Raw genomic sequence first — 19,217 nt, forward strand, 5'->3', positions numbered from 1 at the left:
CGGGTTCAGACTGAGAGGGTGAGGCTTGAGACCAAGCCCATGTCGCAGCTGAAGACTGCGGGGTTTTTTCCTCCGCAGGAGCAGGGTGGGGTAGGACTGGGGCGGGGTTTTAAACCCAGCCTTCGATTTCTCGCCTCTGATTGAGCGGGGTGGGATCTGAGGCGGGGCCTGAGGCGGGGCCTGAGGCGGGGCCCTCTTTGCTTTTTGACAGCTGTCTCTCGAACAGCCGCAGCCGAGTCCGTTGGGTTTGGGAACCTGTGGCCCGGCTCTCCACGCGTCCCCGTCCCCCCTGTGGCCCTGGTCCCGGCCATGAAGCGCATCTTCTCCTGCTCCAGTTCACAAGTGGCGGTAGGTGCCAAAAACGTGTGGGAGAATGGGACTGGGGTCCAAGCCCTGTGTTGATAGTAGTCCTGAGTCCCATCTCCTTGCACCATAGTCTCATCTCTTCACCGATCTTTCCAGCGACCCTGATCCCGCAATGCAACCCACCAGCCCTGCTAACTTAACTTAGTGGGTGTCATTCATAACCTGTCCCACAGCCTCTGACTTGCCTTCCTAACCTCTGCTGTACCTTAGGTCCTTTTCCTTAGCCCCTTTCTTGTCCTGCTAGCATTTACACCACCAACTTTTGCAGCCCTGTCCCCTTCCCAAGTCCCTATTTTCTACTTCTGCTCTGTCTCTCGGTATCAAACCACCCACAAGCATCTGATCCAGTCCCTACCTAGCCCTTGACTTCAACCACCCCAATTCCTGTTCCAGAACTTCATTTTCCATCCCTTCCCTGTCTTCACACTCTTGCCCTGCCAGATGACCCATCTTTAGTGTTTTCTGTCGTTCCAACAAGTACCCAACAAAATTGCTATTCCTGAACCTTTCTTTACAGTCTCCTCTGTCCTTGCCTCCATTCCACCCCTGCCACTTCCACTGCCACTTTCTTACTAGCCCTACTGAACTTCAAACATCACTCCAAACCTCTTTCAAATTGATGCTCTCACAACAACTGCCTCTGTTCTCCCCTTTTTGTCCCATTTTGCCCTATAGTCGCCCAATTCCACTTTTCCTTCTTTTGCCTGGACCTCCTTCTGCCCGCTCACTTGTGGGTTAATCTTGCAGTCTTGCCAGCCTCACAGGCTCTGCCAGAGGACGCACAGTTGCCTGGCTGTTCCCCAAGGGACTGGGTGAGTTGCCTGCAGAATCCACCCTGGCCAGTTCACTGCAGTGTCTGGTCATCAGACTGACTCTTGGGGTCAATTGAAAGCTTTCTTCCTAGTTATCCCTAGACCCTTCCTTTATTCTGAACCCTCACCCAGTTGTTTAGGTCTTGTATTCTGTTTTTCCTTTGATTGAATTTGAGAAAAATGATGGTGAAAGAAGAGGAGGTTAGGGTGGATCATCATGAGAATTTCCAGCAGAAGCCATCCTATTCTCTGCCCCCCCCCCCCCAGAACAAAACAGAAGGAAGAAGACTGCAGAAGGTGTGGCTCAGAAGAGATCTCTAATGATCTCTTACAGAAAGACCCCCTGTCTGGGGAAGGAATTTCTTGTGGAGCTTGAGGTTATAGATCACTTAGAAGTGAATTAGCCAGCTACTTGGAGGAATATTGCTTAGTTAACTTGATTTAGTGGTGTTATTTATAAGCAAATATGAGAAATGCTCAGTTATCTCACTCTTTCTGCATGAGCAGGTCACAGAATTCTGGAAGAATGTTATGAGGCAAAAGTAGGAACTTTGTTGAGGCCTGTCCTTGTCCCATTGTATTTGCTTCTCCACTTAGTTTCCACACACTGATAAACCAGTCAAAAGGCAATTACTAAAAGAACTGCAGATGTAGCTTAATGGTAGAGTGCTTTGAGAGACCCTGGGTTCAATCTTCAATACAAAAAAAAAAAAAAAAAAAAAAAGACATTTTCTATTATAGGCACCAGAAACTGAGGTTATCCAAGCTCGTCTTAACTCACAATGACTTTTTTATTCATATAGACTCTTCCCTAGATATCAAAAGTCCTCAACATTGCCCTTCCCTTTCAGGTTTGTGGAGTCTGTTGTCTCTTTAGGAATGGGGAAATATATCATTTTTCCTGATTCTTCAATCCTTGGACACTGTCTCCTTTCCAAGGTGTTCGAATGAACAACGGGCCAGAACTTGGGATTTAGAACCATTCCTCTGTCCTTCTTGACTCTAGTTCTCCAGAAATTTGGCTGAAAGGAATGTCTAACCCATTCTAAACTCTTCTTCGTATAAAAAGATCTTGGTACAATGAGATTATAGGAATTAAAATGGGTGAATTTAGAACTATTTAGCTGGAAAGGAAACTTTTTCCTTAGTCAGACTGGGATTGCAGGAAGCTTTGAAAATATGTCGGTTTCAGCTGCAAGTTATTTCCTCATGAAGTTTCCACATACTTCCCATAATTTCCTCCATTCCTCTGGGTGGCTAGCCATGCCAGAACTTTTCATCAGAGAAATAATGTGACAACCTTCCTGGTCACTCCAAAAGCCTGGTTTCCAAGTCATGCCTGAAGAATGCCCCTCCTTATCCCCATTCATACTCCTGAGTCCAGGGGCAGAGCCCTGTGTTCTTAGTCTGAGGTAAGTACTGAAAAATCAGTTATCATTTTAAAATTAATCTATATTATCCCCTATATAGGAAGCAAAACAAATAAACAAAAATTCATCTCCTATAATCTCATTTTATTTTAGTCAAGTAGAGGGTATCTTTGAGGGTATTTTACATTTGAGCTTATTCTGCTTAGGTAGGATGCAGACCAAAAAGTGGAACAGATAATAGCTTTAAACTGTTGGTCCTGGATCAGTGTAGAGGAATTTCTGTTGCATTTAAAAATTGAGAGGCAGGTCCTGATTCTTCAAGAGCAGTCTTTCCATTTCTATTCACCTGTTCTACAGCAGTAACCACTTTCTCTCTTTCTCTTATAGTACCTATTGGTGTACTTCCATCTTGATAGGGTGCTTATAGGTTCACAGCCAGAGATAGGAGAGGGTACAATTACTCCTACAAAAGTTCCCCTAATCTCAGATACAGAAATAAAAAGCTTCTTCTTGTTATTGAGTCTACTGGTTAATTTGGTGATTGCTCCCCTAGGGTTGATGGTAATCCAGTGTCTCCTTTCCAAGGTGGTAAGGTGAGCAATGAACTCATCCTATTTAGTCCTTTTTAATGCCAAGCTTTGCAGAGGTTTGGACATGAAGAATTTCCACCCATTTTAGACTCTTCTTAGTATAATGAAATTATAGAAAGTAGATTGGGACTAGGGATGTGGTTCAATGGTAGAGTGCTTGCTAGCATATGTGAGGCAACCCCAGCACTGCCAGAAAAAAAAAGGCCATTGAGTGTATTTAGAACTAACTGGAAAGAAAGTATCTCCCTTGCTGAAAATGCACCTTTACCACCTTTACCATCAGGGACAGTGGCACATGTCTGTAATTCCAGCAACTTGGAAGGCTGAGGCAGGAGGATTCCAAGTTCAAGGCCAGCCTGGAATCCCTATCTCAAAAATTTTTAAAAACTAAAACCAAAACCAAAACAAACAAACAAACAAAAAACCAACCAACCAACCAACCAACCAACAAAAAACACCTTTACCATCTATACAGTCTGGCTGTTCTTTGGATGATGTGAGCAAGATGCCTTCTTCCACTCCCCTTGCTGGAGAATTCTTCTGTGTCCAGCAAAGCCAGAAAGGATGAGAATTAGAATTAACTTTTATTGTCATCTTACTATGCGGCAGACACAGAGATGGATGCTTTATGTGTTTTGTTTGTTTGGCAGTATTGGGGACTGAATCAAGGGACACTCTATCATTTAGTTACATCCTCAGTCCTTTAAAAAAATTTTTTTTTATTGAGAGCTGGCACACACTTACAATACCAGTGACTCTGGAGGCTGAAGCAGGAGGATCTCAAGTTTGGGTTCAGCCTCAGCCATTTAGCAAGGCTCTAAGCAATTTAGTGAGATCCTGTCTTGAAATAGAAAAATAAAAAAAGATAGTAAAGGGGTGGGGTTTTGGCTCAGTGGTAGAGCGCTTGCCTAGCATGTGTGAGGCACTGGGTTCGATTCTCAGCACTATATATAAATAAATGAATAAAATAAAGGTCTATCAACATCTAAAGAAATATTTTATAAAAAGGTAGTAAAACATCAATTTTTTTTTTTTTTATAATTTTGAAACAGGGCCTCGCTAAGTTGCCCAGGCTGACCTCGAACCTGTGATCCTTTTGCCTCAGGTGTAACTGGGATTACAGGTGTGTGCCAACATATCTAGAAAGATGCTTTATATGTTGTTATATCATCAGGAAACTGAGGTTCAAAGAAGTTTTTATGTGCCTAACATTCACAAAGAAATTGTTAGAATCAAGATTTTAAACAGAGAACTTCAGGTTGAGGTTAACTGATGGCAGTGCTGTGTGGTGGACACGTGGATCCAGTTCTCTGTTTTCCAGGAGTGTCCTGGTCCCCAAGGGGTATTGGAAAATGTGTTCTGACATGAGAGTCTGTTAGTATGTGGAAGAGTCATTTTGCTTATTTTGTCTTTGGAGAATTAACCTGTTTGGAGACTCTTTACCATACAAGAAATAGCATCTGAGGGTGGGTGGCTTTGCCTTGGAGGCAGTCTGAGACAACTTTTCTGGAAATAAGTAAATCTTTTCCCATAGCTCTTTAGTTGTGTGGTCTCATGGTGAGAATTAGGATTGGGCATTAGGTGGCCTGGGTTCTAATCCCAATTTTAGCCTTCTCTTATGTGATCTTGGAAATTTATCTGACCTCATTATGCTTTTGATTCTTCTTCTGTCAAAGAGATAAAATAAAAACAAATATCAGCCTATTTTCCAGGAACATTGAGATATCCCTGGAAATTGAAATATCACTTAAAAGGACCATGAGGAGTTACAAGTGTTGTGCAGGAGTATGACCTCTGAATCCATCTACCCTAAATAATTTTATGGTTTGGACATATAAATCTTTCCTGTTGGTGATTAACAGTTTGCCCTGGCTATATAAACAATATTTGAAAACGAGTTATTGGGCTTCCACAGACCTTATTTTTCTTTACGTCCTCCTGTAACCTCTTTCTTATAGAAATTATACCTCATAAAATACAATATGCTACCACCAATTTCTCATTACTTCCTGTTTTATTTTAAGGATGCCATACATTTATATGGCTCTTTACAGTTTACAAAGAGATTTTATACACTTTACCTTATTTGATACTCACAACATGATGAGGTAGTTATTATTTCCTACATTTTATAGATGAGGAAACAGGTTAGAGGTGTTTAATGGCTTTGCTCTAGGTAACATAGCCGAGAATGTAGCTGAACCAGGTCCCAAAGAGTCTAGTTGACAAGATATTCATTTGGGACCCTTTACATCATACCAGAGATTTTTGCATTCATTCCTTCTTCCTTTCCTTTCCCCTTTCTAGACCAAACTAGGCTTTTCTGTGCTTTTAGTCTTGTGTAAAAACAGGGCTTTCTCTTTTACTCCCTGTAATACTTCAATTATTGTAATTACTTCTCCACCCACAATACTCAAGCTGGAATGATACAATGCATGCCCAGGTGTGGCTGTTGTCTGGGACAGCTGCTCCCTGCCAGGGAAACTAGGAGGGATCAGAGGGAGGAGGAAGGGAATCTTCTTCCTCTTCCTCTTGCTTTCTCCTCAAATATAGCTAGGGACCTGTCTTTGACTTTTGGTTATTAATATGGAAGGGGAAAAGACTAGCCAAAGGGCATAAGTAGTTATGATAGGAAAATAGAAACTCTGATTTCCCTCCCAATTTTGAGGCTCAAAGCCAATGGGTAGAGATAGTATTGTTAGTTTTTTGGACTCCTACCTGTGACCTGATGCTAGGTGCCTTGATTTACTTCTCAAGCAACTAAGGACAAAATGCAGAATATTAGGAGGAGGTGAGAGGCAATGTGAGCCCAATCAGAAGCGATCAGATGGATGTAGTTTTCTTCACCAAGACCTAGAGACCAAAAGGGGAAGGAGTCATTGCTAGCATTGCTCTGAGGCTGGGCACCTAACAGTAATCATAGTGACTCTTGGGGATGCCAGGTGTGGGGGTGCATACCTGTAATCCCAGCTACTCTGGAGGCTAAGGCAGGTGAATTACAAGTTCAAAGCCAGTCTAAGCAACTTAGCAAGACCCTGTCTCAAAATAAAAAATAAAAAGGATTGGGGATGTAGTTTCATGGTACAGCATTCCTGGGTTCAATCCTAAGTACAGCAAGAAAAAAACAAAATTGGGGGAAACAAAGCTAAAAAGCTTAAAATATTATATGTTCAGCACTCACAAATTTTAATTCAGTGGTCCAGGCACCTTGAGGTTCAGGGCTGGTAGTCACCACCAATACTTATTGGTAGCATATGAGTTGGTTAGAATTTAGATGGCCCACCTAAGAACCAAATGGTCAAAACTCAATGACTTATGAAACAGTGAAAGGACCATGAAGATTCTTCTTTTGTCTTACTTGGCATTGAACTATCTTCCTCTTTTCTTTTTCCACACTATCCCCCTTCCCTATGTTCACACAATTTGTGGCTTTGGACCAGGTGGAGAGGTGGAACCGTCGTGATCAGAAGCTGCTGGAAGCTGTACAGAGGGGGGATGTGGGACGCGTGGCTGCCCTGGCCTCCAGGAAGTCTGCCCGACCCACCAAGCTAGATTCAAACGGCCAGTCCCCGTAAGTCAGTCCTCTTGATCTCACCCCTAGTATATGGTTCCTTTTGGAAGCCCCAAACTCTAATATAATGTAGGACCAGGGACTGCTCACAATTTCAGAGTCCTTTTTGTTGTCATAATTAGTAAGCATGTCAATAAACCTTTGGTACCAAATGCAACACAAAGAGAGGGAAGAAGATATTACTCCTGAGCTCCATCTACCTCACAACCCACACTGACAACGCTGACTTGAAAAGTTCATTAAAAAAACAGAAAACTAATATGCTAAATAGGTAGTTTCTTCATTGCACAAGTAGGAGGGTGTGTATGCTTGGGAAACTAAGAATGAAGTGTAGTCATGGGAGTACCAGGAGCAGAGGGAGTGATTAGAATAAGGGAAATATTATCCCTTATCGCTGCCCAAATCGGCTTCAAATGCCCAACCTTCTGCTCTGCTCTGGCAGATTCTTTCTGTGACTCTTTGATTTCCACTAAGGGTTCTGTGCTCAGAGAGGTAGGTAATTATGTGTCCCCTGGATACCCCTGCAATAGTTTGAGATTCCTTGAGACCTATAGTTCTTAGTTCTATCTTTGCCTCTAGCTTCCCCTGCTTTTACGACTAAGACCATGTGGTCTTCTCTTTCTCAAGAAGTCAGTCCGGGGAGTTTCCCTCTCTGCTTTTGGAATTAACTTTGGGGTAGGAAGTATAGCAAGCAGTGTTTATTAAGATTCTCCCTCTTTTCATTCCATGGTCCCTTCATCCTTGTGCCTTTCGGCTTTGATTCTGGCAGGTTTCATCTGGCAGCCTCCAAAGGCCTGACAGAGTGTTTGACTATACTTCTTGCAAATGGGGCTGACATTAACAGCAAAAATGAGGATGGTGAGTTATACTGAGCACTTGACCTATAACTGCTTGCTTGTCCCTTTATAGCAGTAGTGGGGGCCATTGTTGGTCCCTGCTGGAGGTTCCAACTGTAGACTCTTGCTTCTTTCCTCAGTAAGCCCTAGTCAGTATCCCTCTGGGCATTTCCATCCCTGCAAGCTGGGCACACCTCACCCCCACTCTCACCTTCATCATAGGTACTGAATGCTTGGGGAACAGGAATTTCTGGCCCCATGTGGCTGAAAGCTTCTCTCTCTAATCTCCCTCTGATTATCTGTGCGTCTCTTACCTTCCCTCCCGATGAGTCATCTGCATGCATGGGGCCACCCACCCTTCTTTTCTCCCTCTTTCTCTTTCCAGGAAGCACCGCCCTGCATTTGGCTACCATCTCTTGCCAGCCACAGTGTGTCAAGGTCCTGCTTCAGGTAAGAGCAATCTCTTAATACTAGTCCTGTGAAGGGAAGAAATGGACCCAGAGCGTCCTAACTTTGTTTTGTACTTACAAGCAATAGTTAGCCAAATGTACCTCCCTCATCCCCAGTAAGAAAAACTTTTATTTAACACTTATTTTACTATGTATAGTTGCCATGCTTGATACTGTCCTTGAGGGCAGGTCACAAAGCAGAGTTGATGGGGACAACTGAGCTCTGCCATCAACAGAGCCACACAGAAACTAACTGCTACAATGACAGGCAAGTAAAAGGAGGGCAGTGGTGTTCAAATTAAACCAAAGTCCTACTGTCTGTGTTTGAGGAGTTTATAATCAAGTTGTATAAAGAGAAATACACATGTGAAATGACATGTGGACAATTTATAAATGAGTTTCCAAAATATAAAAGGCACAGTTACTTCAACCATTGAGCATATGGCTGCTCTGCTTTTGTTCTTAATTTGTTCCAAATCTCACAATTATGATCCTTAAGGACCAGTCATGAATTTGGGCGTCATTTTCTCTAGCATGTCTATTACCTAGCATCTAATTTTTCTTAGGCTCTTATGTTTAGGAATCAGTTAAAATCCAAGACTGTCTACCATCTGCAAGTAATACAGGCTTGCCAGGCATGGTGATACTCACCTGTAGTATCAGCACCTCAGGAGGCTGAGACAGGAGGATTGCAAGTTTGAGGCCAGCCTCTGCAACTTAGTGAGACCATGTCTCAAAATAAAAAAAAAAAAAAAAAAAAGGGATAGGGACTGTGTAGCTAAGTAGTAGAGCACCCTTGGGTTAAATCCCCAGTACTGCCAAAATAAACAAATATATAAATAAATGACTAGGGGTGTATAGCTTAATGGTAGAGCACTTCTGAGTTTGATTCCCAGTGCCACACACACACACACACACACAAGGAACAGATTTGCCGAGCATTTATGTAATACCAGTGACTTGGGAGGCTAAGGCAGAAAAAACCCAACTTCAAAGCCAGCCTCAGAAACTTATAGAGACCCCATCTCAAAATAAAAAAGAAAAAGGGCTGAGGATGAGGCTTAGTTGTTAAGTGCCCCTGGGTTCAATTCATGGTTCCAAAAACAAACAAACAAAAAGAATACACTGGGCTTGACTAATAGTTGGCTTCCCCGTATTAAGATAGAAGTTGGTGGCCCAACAGAAGGTGTGGGATGAGGATGTTAACACCAAGCTCCATGCTGCTTCCCTTTGTGGCTATTTGCAGCATGGTGCTAATGAAGATGCTGTGGATGCAGAAAACCGTAGTCCATTACACTGGGCAGGTGTGTGCTGGGGGACTGGTGGGAACAGGGCTGCAGAACTATAGGGCGGGAAAGGGGAGGAGAGGATAACATTTGGTGGGAAGGGCAGCCAGGGCCAACTGTTGAAATGGTCTGAGGGGAAGTAAGGTCATGTTCTGAGTAGATGTCCTTCATATTTCACTTTAACCCAATCATCCCTCAATCTTCCCCAGCCTCCTCTGGCTGTGCCTCAAGTGTGCTCCTGCTGTGTGACCATGAAGCCTTCCTGGATGTGTTAGATAACGTGAGTATCAGACAGGCAGATGGGTAATGTCTTACATGGGCAACTGCTTTTCTTTATGACTTTGATTGGCTCAATTCCATGACTCAGATTGTACAGTACTATTCTGCTATTCTTTCTCCTTTCACTCCTCCTCTTCTTCCTCACAGTTAAGCCTTATCTTCTGGAGGGCTTCTAACCCTCTGAAAACAAGTATTTAGTCCTGAGATCTGGACTTTTTCCTGAAGGAGTTGGTGGAGAGGGCAATTGGCAGGACTGTGTCAGGTCAATGGCTCTTTCTGGCTCCATATAAATAAACCCCCTTCCCACAATCTGTGCAGGATGGACGTACACCCCTGATGATCGCATCGCTGGGTGGTCACGCAGCTATCTGCTCACAGCTACTGCAGAGAGGTGCCCGAGTTAATGTCACAGACAAGGATGACAAGTGAGCCTTTCCTAGCTTCTCACCCCAATTTCTAGACCATGAATCTGGAAAGGAGTCAATGGGCATAGTTTGTGTATGTGTGTGTGAGTGTGTGTGTGTGTGTGTGTGTGTGTGTGTGTCTGTCTATCTGTGCTGTGGAAGAAGAGGGCAGGCAGTTTACTCTCTGTCCTTGGGAATCTCCTTCTTTCCTAGTAATGGATTAGAGGAGCTCTGCTTGCTTCCATGACCATCTTCCCATAAATGATCCCAGAACTAGAATGGATTCCTCTGGAGTCATTGGTTTAATTTACTGGGTTTCAAGCTATCTCCTGAACAATGTGATCCTTTTTTTCCAATAACAATTTTTTTTTTTTTTTGTGGTACTGGGGATTGAACCCAGGGCCTTGTACTTGTGAGGCAAGCACTCTACCAACTGAGCTACATCCCCAGCCCTCCAATAAAAATTTTATCCAGAACCTTTATACTATACAAAACAGCTCAAAATGGAGCCCATTGAATTGGTCCCTTGCTTTTTGATGCTATAGCTCATAGGAATGACATTTTAAAAGTTCTGATGTCATCTAATGCTTTGCCATTGGCTAGTGTTGGCTAGTCTTGGTATCTTGTTCTTACCCCACTGACTGATTACTTACCCTGTGAGTGGAATATCTGGAACCAGGACTCCTGGATTCACAGAGAAAACCTATGCTTAGATTCATCTTCACCTACAGATCTGCTCTGATCCTGGCCTGTGAGAAAGGCAGCGCTGAGGTGGCGGAACTGCTCCTGAGTCATGGAGCAGATGCAGGGGCAGTGGACAAAATAGGGCATGATGCTTTGCATTATGCTCTGCACACACAGGACAAGGCTCTGTGGAGGCTGCTCCGGCAGGCCTTAAACCGGCGACGGCAGGGAGGTAAAAGCCCTTTTGTAATTTCAAGATTCTGCTCAATATCAAAGAATTAAAGAAACTTCTTGATATCTCATTTGTTCCCATGGAAGTAATCCATCTGAAAAATGATTGCCACTCTGAGAGTTTACTTATTTATTGCTGCTACTATGAGATGACCCCAAATTCCTAAAAGGACAGTCACAAAATTCTTTAATGCAACCTATGTCTTGCTGAGGGCAGCTCTGGCTAACATTTATGTGTTAAGATTGTACACCCATTTGTATAATTTGCTGATCAATATCCTTCTTTCCTACTAGACTGTCAGTTCCTCAGATGACAGGTTATTTCTATTTTCCTCATCATTGAGGTCCTGGTGCCTATAACGGTTCCTGGCACAGTGATCAATAAATAAATGAGTGAACAAAATGAAGGAGTGGGCTCTATCTCTGGGATCAGAAACTAAAGTTACTGATAGTTAGGAACCTATTGAACAAGGTGGCTCCTGGCACTGGGAAAACATGTGATAAGGGTTATCACACTGCAAGGCCACTCATTTCTGAGAAAGTCTGAACATAATGTGTGGGTTACAAGCCTACAAATATCTTCTTTCTCATTTGCCCCATGTCTTTTCTTATAGGCCAGGGGATGATTCCAAACCCAGATCTCACATCCCAGGTAAGACCCTAAATGTCTTCCCCTTTTGCTTCTGATCCACCCCAGGTTATCCCACTGGGACCATCTCCTAAGTGTCCTTGAGGCATCAAGACAAGATGTTCTAAGAGAAGAAAGGCCTTCCTGGGGCTAGGTTCACTTCACTATTCTATTTTTGACATAGGACTCTCTATCTGAGCACCAGGTGGGTTCTCCACCTAAGAGCTCATGGAGAGCAGAGCCTGAGGAGGAACAGGAAGAAGAGGAGGAGGATGAAGATCCATGCTTAGAAGAATGGATATGGAAGTATGAAGAGGAGCAGAGGAAAGTTTCTCAGCTGGAGCAGGAGCTGGTACGAAAGACAGAAGAGTGTAAGGCTCAAGCAGCAGCCTACTTGGGCCTGGAGAACCAGATTAGAGAGCAGGTGCAGGAATTAGGGTTCCTCCTCTCTCAAGAGCCTGGAGTTCCAGTGGGACAAAGCTCTACTCTCCGGCCTGGAGGGGATGGCATGGAGCAGGGTCGTCCCCTGGACTTGCTGGCTGAGCGTATACAAGAGTTAAAGCAGCAGCAGGCAGCAGCCACAGTAAACCCATTAGCTCCCAAAAGAGTTGAGGAGTCAGCCCCAGAAAAGATCCAGAATGAAGTCCGTGGGCGGTCTCAACCAGAAGAACTGGGGTCAGCCCAGAGCCCAAGGTCTGAGGCCATTGGGAAAGCCACAGGACAGCAACCAACCACCAATGGGGGACAGATCCGAAGCTCTGATCATACTGACCAGCTGTGTGCTGGCCAGAAAGAGAGACCCCAGGCCCCAGGAGTTGACCCAGCAGACACAGTGGCTGAACCAGTGGGTACAGCAGCCATGAACCAACTCTTGCTACAACTAAGGGAGGAGCTGGCTGCAGTGTGGCGAGAAAAGGATGCTGCCCGAGGGGCTTTGTCAAGACCCATTCTAGAGGGAGCCCTGGGGACTCCTCGTGCAGAGGCTGCAGCAGCTGCTTGGGAGAAAATGGAGGCCAGGTTGGAGAGGGTGCTGGTCAGACTAGATCGAGCAAAGGCAGGACTAGAGGTGAAACCTGAGGTCCGGGCCCAGGAGAACAGAATGGGTGTCCCAAAGGCAGAACCAGGATGCATCAAAGAGCACCAAGAGGAGAAGAGGGCTCCTGGGGCCCGAAGAGAACCTCTGGGGGACTCTGGAGGAGAACAGGCCCCAGGAGGAGGCCTGGCAAAGGCACAGCTGGAGAAGGAGGTGTCAGCACTGAGACTGAGCAACAGTAACTTGCTGGAGGAGTTGGGGGAGCTGGGACGTGAGAGGCAGCGATTGCAGGGGGAGCTGCAGTCCTTGAGTCAGAGGCTTCAGCGGGAGTTTGTGCCCAAGCCGGAGGCGCAGGTTCAGCTGCAGCAATTGCGGCGGAGTGTAGGACTGCTGATGGATGAACTGGCCATGGAGAAGGAGGCCACAGAGAAGCTGCGCAAGCACCTGGCCTCCCAGAGCAGTGGTCTTCGAGGTCTATGGGACTGCTTGCCCCCAGACCTGGTGGGCAAAGGGAGTGCACGAACCAGAGCCTCCGAGCCCCTGGAGGAGCTGCAGGTCTGCATCAGCACCCTGGTAGAAAAGCATCGTGAGACCCAGCACATGCTAACCCGGTTGGAGGCGGAAAACCAGCAGCTGCGGGGATCCCTGACCCCCAGTGGGGAGCTGGGCGCCTTCTCAAAGGTCCCAGTATCCCCGCAAGTGGTTGCTCTGGAGCAAGATTTGGGGAAATTGGAGGAAGAACTGCGAGCGGTTCAGGCCACGATGAGCGGGAAGAGCCAGGAGATAGGGAAGCTGAAGCAGCTGCTCTACCAAGCCACCGAGGAAGTAGCTGAGCTGAGGGCCCGGGAGGCGGCCAGCCTGCGGCAGCACGAGAAAACTCGGGGTTCGCTGGTGGCCCAGGCCCAGGCTTGGGGCCAGGAGCTAAAGGCTGTGCTGGAGAAATATAACACAGCCTGCCGGGAAATGGGTCGGCTGCGGGAGGCAGCAGCGGAGGAACATCGCCGTAGCGAAGACCTGGCAGCTCGGGCTGCTGAACAGGAGCGTCAGGCCAGTGAGATGCGCGGGCGCTCAGAGCAGTTTGAGAAAACAGTTGAGATGCTGAAAGAGAAGATGGAGCATCTCATTGGAGCTTGCCGGGATAAGGAGGCCAAGGTAAGTAGCTAGGGCAGTCAAGGGGGCATTGCGGAAAATTTTTGTGAGTTCGAGGGTTTGCTGATCTCAATCCATATTAAAGCCTTTGGTCAGATTAAAGCCCTAACAAAGCACTGCTCATTTGCATGGCCCACACTGTGCTTTCCTGGGGATGAGGGGATATATATATATATATATATATATATATAATATGTATAGAGAAGACAGAAGTGGGTTTAGGTACTCAAATTTAGGACTCAGTGTTCAGAAACAGGGTGCTTAGGGGACCACCTGTGGAGCATCATGGTTTATTTGCATTTTGATTTATGTAGTGTATTAACTTGGGAAGAGGCCTTCTAATATAATGGTTTGCTGTGGTTTTCCTGAGGTTCTGAGGTGACTCGGGGTCTAATGGGTTAAATAGACCCAGCTTTGTTCTTCCCTTCCACTTCAAAATGGGTTTTACAAAACCGGTTGTGGTGACACATTCCTGCAAACCCAGCGAATTGGGAGGCTGAGTCAGGAGGAGGATTGCAAGTTCCCAGGCCAACCTTGTCAACTTAGTGAGACTATCTCAAAATAAAAAATAAAAAGGACTGGGGATGTTACTCAGTGGTAGTTAAGAATCTCTGGACTGAGATTGTCTGTATCAAATTTCAGTTCTAAAACTCAGGCTGGGATTGTAGCTCAGTGGTAGGGCACTTGTCTACTATGAACAAAGCCCTGAGTTCAACCCCAGAATTGCAAATAAACAAAAAACTTTCCTTATAGTTGGCTGATATTGCGTAGGTTATTTAACATCTCTAAGCCCCAGTGTTCTTTAAAAAATGTTTCATAATAGCGTAATTGTGAGGAGTACATTAAATAAAGTATTTACTTAAAATACTTAGAATAATTTTTGGCACATGGTAAGTACTCCATAAAAAGTAGTTATTGCTATTCCTAATAACACCATGCCTATTACTGCTGGTTGCTATTAACTGCATTTGTGTCTCTACCTCATGAGACACAAGGACTCATCTTCATTTCCCTCAAGTGGTCAACAGCCAAAAGTGGATTAGGATCCAGTACTGATTTAAGAACATAAACCATGGAGTCAAAGAGATCTTGATTCAAATTGTGATTTTATCACTTATTAGCCATATGATTTTGACAAATTACTAAACTCAGCCTCCTTATCTACAAAATGTAGTTAATAATATTTCCCTCTGAAGTTTTATTCTTCTCAGAAGAAAGGTTGTGTTGGGTATTAAATGAGACGAAATGTGTAAAAGTATCTGGCATATATTAAATACCCAATAAAAGGAGCTGATCTTTGTCCTGGGTGTGGCATTTGGGGTAGGGGGAGAGAATGACTTGGTCCTCACTGGTTCCCTTTTTATCCTTTTGGTCTCAGATCAAGGAATTATTGAAGAAGTTGGAGCAACTTTCAGAGGAGGTTCTTGCAGTTCGGGGTGAAAATACTCGCCTTGCCCTGCAGTTGCAGGTATCTTTTGGTCCTCAGGGAAATGGACACTGTTAGTGAAGAGGATGGACAGTGGAAGTGATGGATATGTGGGAGACATTCTGAGAGTTACATAGGCCTAACCAGGCAGTGGTCCAGGCTAAGCTAGTAATGGGCCAAGAGAGCTAACCTAGTAAAGCTGATCATTTGCCTTTATTGTTCCTCATGCTTGGGTAAGTGTTGGGAGGGTGGGCACATGACTTCCCATTGATACTTCCAGGATTCCCAGAAAAACCATGAAGAGATCATCTCTACCTACAGGACTCATCTGCTGAATGCTGCTCAGGTGAGCATGGTGGAGTTTTGAGAGAGGCAGACACAGAGCTGGTAGGGAATGTTGTATTTGAGGTCTCTTTCCTGTACATACTTGCCATTTCTCAGAGAGCTAGATTCGTTGCCATATCTCCGGATATTATTAGGTAGATTAAGAGAGGCTGTGCACGGGACTGGGTCTGGGTCTCAGTGGTAGAGTGCTTGCCTGGTACTTGAGGCACTGGGTTTGATCCTCAGAACCACATAAAAATAAATAAATAAATAAGATAAAGGTATTGTGTCCATCTGCAACTAATTTTTTTTTTTTTAAAAAAGAGAGGTTGTTCATGAATGTGAAAGGAAGAGAGGTATTTGTGTCTCCTTTTCAATTCCCTGATCCATTGTAAAGCTTTTTCCTGTCCCTGATACCCTTATTCAGTTTTCACCTGAGGCAACTTACTCCTAATCAAGGAAGAAAAGCTGGGTGACTTGTTCCTTTATTAGGAATAATAACTATGAAGAATGGAACACCAATTGTGTAGCAGGTGCCTTGCTTCATATTCATAATTGTAACCCTCACAGCAATCCTGAAAATAGACATCAGTATTTTCCTGTGAAGATAGGGGACAGCCATGGGAAAATTAAATACTTTAAAAGATAAAGTTATAAGGACTGGGGAGATAGCTCAGTTGGTAGAGTGCCCACCTTGCAAGCACAAGGCCCTGGGTTCAATCCCCAGCACTGTGCAAAAAAAAAAAAAAAAAAAAAAAAAAAAGAAAAGAAAGTTATAAGTGAAGATATATAATAAATGGCATTCCACTGTACAAAGGTTCCACAGAACATCTCGTTTACCTGTGTCTCTGATTTCTGTTCTTCATCTCCATTTATGTCTTTCCTGCTACCTACAGGGATACATGGAACAGGATGTGTACAATATCCTACTTCGAATCCTCAGCATACAAGAGGAGTGAGGCAACCTTATTATGCGCCCTCAGAGATAACGGGATTTCTTTGTTGTGAGTTGTGGATTGAGGGTGAGGCGGGATGGAACTTGGGAAAAAGGAATGGGGAAAGGAGGTTTATGGAAAGGAATTGGTGAGTCTCCTTTTACCTTTGTGGTGACTGATATTAGGGAGTCCTGTGAGGCATACAGCATTTAAGTTAAGGTCACTTAAGAAGACTATGGGAAATCACTGGATGGAGTCAGATGGAGTGAGACTGTGGGGCACACTTATGGAATGGAGATGGAAAAGAGAACTTGAGTGACTCTCCTAAGGTCTAGGGTGTGGAGATGCCAATGAAAGATGACCGATAGTGGGATAGTGTTGTAAAGTTTAGGGCAGGACTCTACAAATGCCAGAATTTGTCCTTCACATCTATATCATTCATTCAAAGAGAAGTCATTCCCTTATCTTCTCCCCACCACTATGCAGGTGACCTTCTCCTCCAGTCCAGAAAGATAAGGGTTCCCTTTAGCATGCTGACATGGGGAGGAGGAGACTAAGGATATGGAGGTGTGTGCATTTCATTCTTGAATTTCTTCTTTCAGGGAATAAGAGCGTCCTTGGTTTACAGAGGCTCCATCAAGCTGTGGGGGTGGGGGGTTTGGCCATTAGGAGGGGTATGGGTGGGGCTTCACCTGACACATGGACCCCCAGACCTGAAAATGTGGATCCTGGAATCAGCAAGGATGAGACAAGAGGTGTGGGTGGAAACTAGCTGTATGGAAAATAAAGCAGGAGGCAGGATGATGCTGGTTATCATTGTTTTTGTTTTCTGTCTAAAGGGGTGGGGGATGAAATCTTGTTCATTTCTTTGTCCTTTAAAAAAAGTTTTAAAAATAGACTTTATATTTAGAGCATTTTTAGGTTCCTGGCCAAACTGAGCAGAATGTACAGAGATTTCTTATATCTACTCTCCCTGACATGTACATAGACTCCCCCATTACCAACACTCCTTACCAGAGTAGCATATTTATTATAAGTAATGAACCTACATTGACACATTATTACCTAGAGTTCATTAAGGGTAATACATTAGTATTTACTCTTGGTGTTGTGCATATTATGGGTTTAGACAAATTTGTAATGGTACGTGTTCACTATTTTTGTAGTAGTTTATTGTTTTGTTTGGGGTGTGTGTGTTAGTAACTGGGGATTTAAACCCAGGGGTACTCTACCATAGAGCTACACACCCCCCCTTTTTTTTGTACGGGTTATTGAACCCAGGGGTGCTCAACCACTGAGCCATATCTCTAGCCCCGCCACCTTTCATTTAAAGACAGGATCTCACTGAGTTGCTTAGAACCTTACTAAATTGCTGAGGCTGGCTTTGAACTTGCACTCCTCCTGCTTACCCACCCTAGACACTGGGATTACAGGCGTGTGCCACCACACCCAGCAAGACCTTTTTGATTTTTATTTTGAGACAGGGTCTCACTAAGGGGCCATGACTGGCCTTGAACTTGGAATCCTCTTGCTTTAGCATCTTGGGTAGCTGAGATTACAGGCCTGCACCACTGTGCTCTGCTTAATCCACAATCATTTTGTGGTCAAGATGATCTGGATTTTCTTCAAGATGTTTAATCTAAAATATTCTATAAAGTATTAAACAATGTGTCTAGGTGTGATACATATGGCCTCACTTTGTCCCAGGTACAAAGAGGGATAAAAGTCCTGCCGGGTGTGCTGGTGCATGCCTTTAACTCCAGTGGTTAGGGAAGCTGAGGCAGGAGGATCATGAGTTCAAAGCCAGCCTTAGCAAAAAGTGAGGCACTAAGAAGCTCATTGAGACCCTGTCTCTAAATAAAATACAAAATAGGGCTGGGGATGTAACTCAGTGGTCAAGTGCCCCTGATCTCAATCCCTGGTACCTGGTACTCCTCCCCTACCCCCCCCAAAAAAAAAAAAAAAAAAATCTGATTCCTGAGAAAAGGAGAAAGAGATACCCAGATTTTGCTGCTTGTCTTTGGTTCTGTTCTGGGACTGAAAGAATGTATCGCAGCCACTTCCCTGAGTATCTGCCCCTTCCTGTCCCTCCTCCAACCAGGCTGCTAGGTGAGACTGAGTTCTTCCAAAATCTGAACTCCTGGTTTGGTGGCTAACACCAGGATCCTTCCCTATTCCTTCTTTCAAGCCCGCCCTCTGCTGGGTTACCCTGGGTCAGACAGCAGTGGTTTGGCAGTAAACAGACTAGATTGAGAGAAGAGTGGGCAGAGGTGTCTGTGGCAACAGGGGGCTACACAAGTGCTGCAGAGGCTTGGCTGAGGTGGGGGAATCATCTGAAATGTGTAGATCAGATCCTAGAGAAGGTGCAGATCAGTTTTAGAGTTTGTGTGAATGGGCATAGGATTGCTTTAAGGCAGAGAGAATGGAGGGAGGAGGGATTGATGGAGATGTGAGAGAAGAGGTACAGCTGCCAAAGGAGGAGCATCAAAAGAGTTGGAGTATTTTCTATTAAGGGGAACAGAGCTTTTCTTTTCCTTCCTGCTCTTAGAGTTTCCAAAAAGTATCAAGGAACTGTTAAATTCCTCATTATATATGGGGTTTCTGGATGGGAAGAATGAAGAAACTACAGAGAGAAGGGTCCAGAGAGTGGGAGATCATTTGGCTAAGTTCAAGTATGAGTCAAGAAACAGCTTTGGTAATGGAAGCCAGGTCTTTGACTCGCTTCAAGGTTCCTGGAAGCTGATCCCAGGATGGCTGAGCTGTAGAAATGGTGAATGATATTAACAGGAGTGGAACCCTCCCCAGTTCCTGGTTTTCTGAAATAGTCTTCCATACAACCCTATA

The 19,217-nt window shown here is 44.6% G+C and overlaps 2 protein-coding genes across 3 annotated transcripts in view; both read left to right on the top strand.

The window, feature by feature from the left end:
- Ankrd35 (ankyrin repeat domain 35) lies at positions 1 to 17,078 on the top strand. 2 transcript variants are annotated; one of them, XM_047543210.1, is made up of 15 exons: positions 1 to 18; positions 212 to 348; positions 6,579 to 6,709; positions 7,479 to 7,567; positions 7,931 to 7,995; positions 9,241 to 9,298; positions 9,490 to 9,560; positions 9,878 to 9,984; positions 10,695 to 10,879; positions 11,493 to 11,530; positions 11,691 to 13,691; positions 15,067 to 15,156; positions 15,395 to 15,460; positions 16,335 to 16,442; positions 16,976 to 17,078. In XM_047543210.1, the coding sequence occupies exons 2-14, from the start codon at positions 310 to 312 to the stop codon at positions 16,395 to 16,397; spliced, it is 3,003 nt and encodes a 1,000-aa protein (XP_047399166.1). In that variant the 5' UTR covers positions 1 to 18; positions 212 to 309; the 3' UTR covers positions 16,398 to 16,442; positions 16,976 to 17,078. The 2 variants fall into 2 exon arrangements, with proteins under 2 accessions (XP_047399166.1, XP_047399174.1); XM_047543218.1 differs by having other exon boundaries at positions 16,860 to 16,987.
- Pias3 (protein inhibitor of activated STAT 3) overlaps positions 16,369 to 19,217 on the top strand; it is a 15,061-nt gene continuing 12,212 nt past the window's right edge. The window contains exon 1 of the mRNA XM_047543261.1: positions 16,369 to 16,442. The gene's annotated coding sequence lies outside the window, so the exon portion shown is untranslated. The remainder of the gene's footprint in view (positions 16,443 to 19,217) is intronic.

Source organism: Sciurus carolinensis, chromosome 1 (genome assembly GCF_902686445.1).
Source record: "Sciurus carolinensis chromosome 1, mSciCar1.2, whole genome shotgun sequence".
Classification (NCBI taxonomy): domain Eukaryota; kingdom Metazoa; phylum Chordata; class Mammalia; order Rodentia; family Sciuridae; genus Sciurus; species Sciurus carolinensis.

Coding starts and splice junctions, on each gene's coding strand:
- Ankrd35 (XM_047543210.1), top strand. CDS start 310: ATGAAGCGCATCTTCTCCTGCTCCAGTTCACAAGTGGCG. Junction 7,568..7,930: donor TAACAGCAAAAATGAGGATG/GTGAGTTATACT, acceptor TTCTCTTTCCAG/GAAGCACCGCCCTGCATTTG. Junction 9,561..9,877: donor TCCTGGATGTGTTAGATAAC/GTGAGTATCAGA, acceptor CAATCTGTGCAG/GATGGACGTACACCCCTGAT.